Raw genomic sequence first — 8,770 nt, 5'->3', positions numbered from 1 at the left:
GCCTTTCTTGGCTTCTGTGATTCCAAAAACATTGACGGCTGACATGTCTCTTAAGTTTTGGTGTCCCCAACTTGGAAATATATTGATACAGATACAAATATAGATATAGATAAAAATATAGAAAGACAGACATAGACATACATAGATCGATATATAGATATAGATATAGATGATATAGATATAGATGATATAGATATAGATGATATAGATATAGATATTCAAATATTGTGATGATTCTGAGGATGACCAGTATCAGGTACTGTTTATTTCTTCAATGCATAGGACAAGATATTTGAATAAAATCAATGGTGCGAACAATAACAACTATAACAAGCATATTGATTGCATAAGTTGTGGATTGCTAGCTAACTGGTTAAGTAATTTTGGAATCACAGTTTGATTTTGATATTTTGAAGATCTTTTCAGAGGCAACAGCTGTGTATTGACATATTTAATCAGTTCTTATACCTTATATGTTTTCTACTATTCAAGTTTTACAATTTTTTTAACAGGAGAAGTATTTGGAATTATCATATCTAGCTATTAATGATAGAGAGGAGAGGCTCAGAGCAGATTTTAGTGATCATTATGGGAAAGATGATGAGGAGTGGAAATCTCATATTTACAGAAGGAAGAATAGGCAGAAAGTATAGAAGTATATTTGGTCAGGGGTAAAGTCTTAGAGGAACCTCTGTGGGCAGAGATCAGTGATATAAGAGAGCAACTGATCTACAGTGGTGGGATGCTCATAGGATTGAGTTATGAGACCCAGTTAGTTATGAAAAGGGAGAAATAAAGGCTAGAGAAGCTCATAAGAATTGGACCTCTCAGAAGTCTGGTTCTTCAACAATTGGAGGTAAGTTGGATATCTTCACTTTGTTGGATCCTATAAGAACAGAGTTAAATCCCAGAAAGTGCCAAAAGATAAAGGACAAATTATTACTCAGGAAAAGTTTGTGGTCCATACAAGATACCATATCAAGAGGAGACATCAGCCTCTCCTGGAAAACTGTCTTCTTGTGTCAGCATTGTGCTGCAAATAGAAGAGAAGGAGCCCTAAGCCACAAGAACTCAGTCCTTGATCCAAAGGACATTTTTTTCAGAACCATATAAGATAGAAACCCTTCCCTAATACTAATACATGTTATTTGGACTTATAGATTTCTAAACTGAAGAGATACTTGCCACAGCATAAGAAACTGGCAGCAGTATGAAATATTTGGAATCACAGAAGTCCAGAAGTCTTGAGACCTAAGCAATCCTGTCAAGGGCTGAATAAGGTAAGAGAGTTGTTGAGGGAGGGAGGTTGAGGGAGGTTTTGGAGGGAGTGCAAGGGAATACTGGTAGAGTAGCTAAACGGGTGGGTCAAGACACATATGATAAGTGTGGGTAGTAACACTGAATCTATTGGTTACTTCTATAATTGGGAAAATATCTTTCATCTGCTCCTTTTGGTAAAATGCTTGTCAGATATTGTTCTAAATCTGAGAATTCTAATTAAGACAGATTAGGAAGAAGGATTGGCCACGTTTGGCCTTCAAAAACACTATGTACAATAGAGCACAATTAAAACTGATGCTGAACTGAGCCCTCAAATACGGAAACACAAAGAAGGAGGAGCAGTTGTAAGCAGACACTAGTGATTGGAACATGGAATGTAGGAAGCATGAATGTAGGAAAATTAGACATTGTTAAGAAAGAAATGGAACACATAAATATTTATATACTAAGTGTGTCGGAAAACTCTATGAACATTGAAAATGTCAATAGTTGTAGAGGGGTTTCAGGCCTTTTGGTTATAGGGTCGCTATGAGTCAGCTCAACTCGAAGGCAATCAACAACACACCAACAAAGTATTGGTGAAAAGAGTTGGACTGACATGGGGCTTTTTGAATCAGACGTTCATATAATCTAATATGCCAGAGATAAAAAGGTAAGGAAAAATGGAGTTGATTGATAGTTAAAAAGTAATTTCTAGATCCATCTTGAAATACAATGTTGTGAGTGACAGGATAATATCCTTACACATACAAGGAAGTCCAGTGAATACCACTATAATTAAAATATATGCACTAACATCTAGAGCCAAAGAGGAAGACGTAGAAGATTTCTTCCAATTTTTTCTGTCAAAAATTCACCAAACATACAATCAAGATGCATTAATAATAATGAATGACTGGTATGCAAAAGTTGGGAACAAGGAAGAAGGAGCAGTAGTCAGAAAGCTTGAACTTGATGACAGAAATGAAGCTGGAGATAGAATGATGGAATTCTATACTTTCGATGGATTATTCATTGCAAATATTTTTTTAAGAAACACAAGCACAGGCTGAACATATGGTTTCACCAGATGGTATGCATAAGAATCAGATAGATTACATCTGTGGAAAGAATCACTCAAGAAGCTCAGCTCAGTATCAATTGTGAAAACTAAGCCAGGTGCTGCCTGTGGACCAGACCACCAACTACTCATGTGCATGTTCAATCTGAAAGATAAAGAAAATTAAATCAAATCCTCAGGAACCAAAAATTGACCTTGAGTCTATCCCATCTGAAATTCAAAACCATCTCAGGAACAGGTTTAAGGCCTTGAAAACTAATGAGTGAAGATCAGATGAGTTGTGGGAGAATATCAATGGTATTATCCAGGAAAAGTGCAAAAGGTCATTACAAATGCATTACAAAAGACCAATATAGATGTCAGAAGAGACTGAAGATTGCACTGGAATGTCAAGCAGCCAGAGCCAAGGGAAGAAAACAAAAAATTAGGAAGCTGAACAGAAGATTTCAAAAGGCAGTGTGAGACGAAAAAAATATAGTACTATAATGAAATGTACAAAGAGCTGGAGTCAGAAAACCAAACGAGCCAAACTTGCTTGGCATTGCTTTAGGTGAAGGAATTGAAGAAGAGATTCAAACCTTGACTCGCATTACTTAAGGAGGTTTTGGGGAAGAACATTAAACAATCCAGGGAGCATTAAAAGAAGATGGAAGGAGTATACAGTCATTCTATCAAAAGGAATTGGCAAATACAGAATAATTTCAGGAAACAATCTATGAGCAAGAGCCTGTGGTGATGAAGGCAGAAGTTCAAGCTGCTCTGAAAAAGAAGGCAAAAAACAAGGCCCCAGGAATAAATAGCATGCCAATTAGCATAGTCAACAGACAGTGCTATAGATGCACTCACCAAGTTGTGCTAAGAACTCTGGAGCAATGAAAGAGATCTATACAAATATAGAGCAAATTCCCATTCCAAAGAATGACCCAACAGAGTGCAGACATTATTGAATAATGTCATTAATATCACATGCAAGCAAGATTCTGCTGAAGATTATCCAAAAACGACTGGAACAACACATCAAGAGAGAGCAGCCTGAGGTGCAAGCTGGGTTTAGAAGAGGTGGTAGAAATAGTATGTCATTGCTAATGTTAGGTGGATCTTGGCCAAAGGCAGAGAATACTAGAGGAATATCTATCTGAATCTCATTGACTATGCAAAGACATTTGATTTTGTAGATCACAATAAATTGTGGCTCACGTTAAGAAGAATGGGAATCCCAGAATACTTGATTGTGCTTACGTGAAAACTTATACTTGGACAAGGAGGCAGTCGTCTGAACAGTGCAAGGAAACAGTGCATGGTTCAAAATCAGGAAGGGTGTACATCAGGGATGTATCCTATCTCCATAACTTTTCTATCTATATGCAGAAAAGGTCATTTGGAGAGCTGGGCTTTATGAGGAGGAGTTTGGATCAGTATTGGAGGAAGACTCATCAGCAACCTACATTAGGCAGATTACACAACGCTGCTTGCTGAAACTCAGGAGGACCTAAAGTGCTTGCTGCAGAAGGTCAAGGACTGTAGTCTTCAATATGGATTGAAGCTCAACATCAAGAAAACAAAAATTCTCACCACTGGTTCAATTGGCAGCATCATTATAGATGGTGAAGAAATTGGGATTGTTAACAGCTTTACTTTGCTTCGCTAAACAATCAACAGTCTTGGTAGAAGCTGCCAGGAAATCAAGACTAACTTCATTGGGAAAGTTGGCTGTCAGGGACCTCTCTGGAGTACTGAAGAGCAATGATGCCAGTTAATCTTTCAGGGTTTTTGTTGTTGTTTACTTTGAGTTTGTTTCCAAATTGAATGCTTTGTTATTGTTATGTGTCATAGAGTTGCCTGTTACTCATAGCGACCCTATGTATGTTAACTCTGAACCATTCCCTATCCTGAGCCAATCTCATTGTCTCATACAGACTTAATCTTATGCTCTATTCACTGAGTTAATCCATCTGATCCTTGCCTTCCTCTCATGTGCTGTCCCTCCACCCTTATATATATGATGCCCTTCTTCAAGAACTGGTCCCTCTTGGCTACATACTGAAAGTATGTTAGTTGGTGCTTCAACAACCTTACCTCCAAGGAGCAGCTTGGTTTCACCCCCTCCAGAACAGACCTGTTTTATCTCCTTCAGGTCCACAGTTTGTTCAGCATTCTCCTCCAGCAGCCCAACTCAAAGGCATCGTTCCTTCTCCTATAATCCTTCATTATTGTTCAGTTCTCAGATATATAGCAAGTAATTGCAAAGACCATGACCTGGATCAGGCACACCTTAGTCTCCATAATGACATCATTGCTTTTAAGTACTCTAGAAAGGTCCCTGACAGCCAACTTTCCCAGTACAGCTTGTCTTTTAAGTTCCTGACTGCTAGTGCCAAGATTGTGGAAACAAGCAAGCTGAAGTTCTTAATAATCTAAATCTTTTATATCTAAATATGAAGCTGCCAATTGGCCCAGTGGTGAGAGTCTGTTTTCTTGATGTTGATCTTCAATCCATATTGAAAACTGTAGTCATTGACCTTTTGTAGCAAACACCTCATGTCCTCAGTTTCATCAAGTAGTTTTGTGATCTGCATAACTCAGCTTGTTGATAAGTCTTCCTCAAGTCCTGATGCCACACTCCTCCTCATAAAGTCCAGTCTCCTGAATGATCTGTTCTGCAAATGTTTTGAAAAGATAATGAAATAGAATGTGTTCCTAATGCACACCTTTTCTGATGCTGAACCATGCAGTTTTCCACTACTGTGTTCTGAGGACTGCTTCCTGGTCTGTACTTTTCTCATGAGCACAATTAAGTATTCTTAAATTTCCATATTAATGTTAGTCATTATTTGTTTTGGTCCACACTGTCAAATGCCTTTGCATAGTTAATGGAACACAAATAGACATTCCTATGGTAATCTGTTATGTCCCTGTTCAGTCTGATAAAGATACAACACTAGGTAGTGGATATAATGGAATAATCCAACTTTTCACAATCAAGAGAATTCCTTATTATTTCTAACTAGTAGAGAATAATAGAGAAATGAAGAGCTTTTTTACGCACTCTTTTGTTTTCAGTTGGTACTGATGGGCCATGAAGTGGGAACTTGCTTATAGTGGACCAGCCAGTGGGTTTTTAAAGACAGTATATTGGATGAAATGAGATAGTCTATTTTGTGCTGAGCATTTAATGGATTTGATATGCATTCATTTGAGTTGACAGAACAACTCTTTCATTGCAATTGTGAAATATTTTCCTTTTTAAAAAATAAATTTAGTATAAATCATAAAACCTAATGAACAGTTATTGTTTTCTAAATACCTCTTCTTGGTATAAACTGGTGAGCACATCCAGAATAGCATGGTTTTTGAAATGTCAATTGGTATGCCATCAGTTCCTGGGTCCATGTTTTTTACTAATTCTTTCAGAGCTGCTTGAACTTTTTCCTTCATCATCACAAGCTCTTGCTCATATATTGTTTCCTGAAATTATTCTCTGCCTGCCAATTCCTTTTGGTACTTTGGTATATACTCCTTCCATCTTTTTTTAATGCTTCCTGGATCATATAATATTGTGCGCAGAGCATCTTTAAGTATTGCAACTCAAGGCTTGAATTTGTTCTGCAGTTCCTTCAGCTTAAGAAATGCCGAGTGAGTTTGGCCCTTTGATTTTTCTGACTCCAGCTCTTTGCACTTTTCATAATAACACTTTACTTTCTCTATCCGAACTGCTCTTGGAAATCTTCTGTTCAGGTCCTTAATATCTTGATTTATTTCCTTTGCTTTGCATTCTTAGTGATCTACTGCAATATTCATAGGTTCTTCTGACATCCTTCTTGCCCTTTTCTTCCTCCTCTGTATTTGTAATGACCTTTTGCATTTTTCCCGGAAAATATTCTTGACATCCTCCCACACTACACTAGTCTTTGCTCATTATTGTTCATTGCGTCAGAGCTGTTCCTGATTTGAAATTCAGGTGGGCTAGAGTGAGGTTAAATTTTTGCTCACGTGGATTTGATTTAATTTTCTTTAGCTTTAGCTTGAGCTTGCATTTTAGTAGTTGATGGTCTGTTCCACAATCAGCACCTGGGCTAGTTTTCACAGCTGATATTGAGCTAATCCAGTGATTCTTTCCACAGATGTAATAAATCTGATTCCTATGTTTACCAGTATAGCCTGCATTTATGTTTCTTGTTCATTTGCAATAAATAAGTCTGGATAAGCACCTGGCCAACTGACTGGACGAGATCTATATTTGTTCCAATTCCAAAGAAAGGTGACCCAATAGAGTGTGGAAATTGTAGAACAATGTCATTAATATAATATGCAAGCAAGATTCTGCTGAAATTTATCCAAAAATTAGTGGAATGACACATCAACAGAGAACTGTCTGAGGTGCAAGCTGGGTTTAGTAGAGGTTGTGGACTATGGATATTATAGCTAATGTTAGATGAATCATGACAGGGAGTTCCAGAGCAATGCCTATTTGTGTTTCATTGACTATCCAAAGGCATTTGCCTGTGTGGACCACAACCGACTGTGGCTGATTCTGAGAAAAATGGGAGCCCCAGAACACTTGACTTTGCTTATGCAAAACCTATACTTGGACAAAGAAGTAGTCATTAAAACAAATAAAGGAAACACTGTAGGTTCAATGTTGGGAAGGGTATACACCAGGAATGTGTCCTTTCCCCTACCTTTTCAATCTATATGCAAAATAGATTGTCCAGTAGTTTGGACTGTATTAGGAAAAATGTGGCATCAGGATTGGAAGAAGTCTCAACAGTGTTATGCAGATGTCACAACCCAACTTGCTGATACTTAGGAAGACCTGAAGCACTTGCTGCAGAAGGTCAAGGGCTACAGCCTTCAATATAGATTGAAGTTTAACATCAAGAAAACAAAGATTTCACCACTTGGTTGATTGGCGGCATGATGATAGATGGTGGAAAAAGACTGAGATTGTTAACAGCTTTAGTTTGCTTGGCTCCACAAGTACACTCTTGGTACAAGAAGCCAGGAAATTAAAAGACAAATTGAATTGGGAAAGTCTGCTGTCAGAGACCTCTCAAAAGTACTGAAGAGCAACAATATTAGTCTAGACACTAAGTTGCACCTTATTCAGGCTATAATCTTTGCAATTACTTGCTATGCATCTGAGAACATGACTGACTAGGGATGATAGGATGAAAATTGATGCCTTTAAGCTGTGGGCTAGAGAATAGTATTGAATATACCATGGCTGCGAGGAGAACAAACAAGTTCTTCCCAGAAAGGGTTAAACCAGGCTTCTCCTTGGAGGCAAGGATTCTGAAGTTTCACCTGTCATACTTCGGATATGTTTCAAGGAGGGATCAGTCATTGGAGAGGGACATCATGATTGGGAGGGTAGAGAGACAGCAAAAGAGAGGAAGACCCTCAGTGAGATGAATTGATTCAGTGCCTGGGGTTAAGGGGGTAGTTAGATTGGCATATGCTAGAGCAGGATATAGGGCTGTTGTACATAGAGTCACTATGAGTCACAGGCAACTCGACAGCATATAACAGCAACTTATTTACTTACTCATATGTTGCTTTTAAATATCAGGCTTTTTTATGTAAAAAAAATAAATAAAATGGCATTCTTAAAAATGATGACCACATCAGTTCTCAAAACACTGAGTCATCACATTACTAAATTATGTAGTTTGTTAAAGGCAAGTAAATGCTAAAAATAACACTGAGAATCCGTCTATTAAAGTTGACATATTATCTTAGAAATCACAATCATGATATTCCTGTTTTGGAAAACTCTTATGCCCAAAACTATGACATAGTAGATTTATATCCTATTGCTGAAATGTGAAATTCTTGATACAGGAATAGTTCAATGAAGGATAGTTGTAATTATTAGGACTCATTTTATTCATCTTTCAAATGTTAATGTGGTAATACCTAACTTATATGGTCACTTAAAGGATAATTAAAGAATATGAGTAGATTCCTCAGAACAGTAATTTTGTACATTATAAGTATTACATGAAAGTGTTAATATTAAAGGATTTATAAGACTTTTTTTGTACATGAATAAATATTTTTTATAATTAGTTAAAATGTAATTTTATTACTAAAACAGCACCAAATTAATATTTACAGTAGATTATTAGCATGGAGGCCCAGAGAGGAGATACCACTTAACTTCGGGGCACATGAGAAGAAGGAGCAGGGGAAGGATTCGAACTTGGGCCTGTGAGCAGAACAGTTTCCTGTCTATCTTAGCTATCTTACCCAAGGCCTGCCTCCCTCTAGACCAGGGTCTCTCTCTTTGCTTGGCTCCATAGTCAACAGTCTTGGCACCAGCAGCCAGGAAATTAAAAGGCGCATTGCCGTGGGAAAGTCTGCTGTTATGGACCTCTCCAAAGTGCTGAAGAGCAGTGGTGTCTCTCTGGAGACTAAGGTGCATCTGAT

The 8,770-nt window shown here is 37.7% G+C and overlaps 1 protein-coding gene across 1 annotated transcript in view; it reads right to left on the bottom strand.

The window, feature by feature from the left end:
• Window positions 1-827: 827 nt before the first annotated feature.
• The window catches only part of LOC102853016 (phosphoglucomutase-2-like), a 10,275-nt gene continuing 2,332 nt past the window's right edge, over window positions 828-8,770 (bottom strand). Inside the window, exon 2 of the mRNA XM_006900740.1 lies at window positions 828-886. Within this exon, the coding sequence (XP_006900802.1) occupies window positions 828-886 (59 nt within the window). The remainder of the gene's footprint in view (window positions 887-8,770) is intronic.

The sequence above is a fragment of the Elephantulus edwardii genome, unplaced genomic scaffold (genome assembly GCF_000299155.1).
Source record: "Elephantulus edwardii isolate Elephantulus edwardi_28Jun2011 unplaced genomic scaffold, EleEdw1.0 scaffold00293, whole genome shotgun sequence".
Classification (NCBI taxonomy): domain Eukaryota; kingdom Metazoa; phylum Chordata; class Mammalia; order Macroscelidea; family Macroscelididae; genus Elephantulus; species Elephantulus edwardii.
This window is presented reverse-complemented; position numbering and strand designations above follow the sequence as displayed.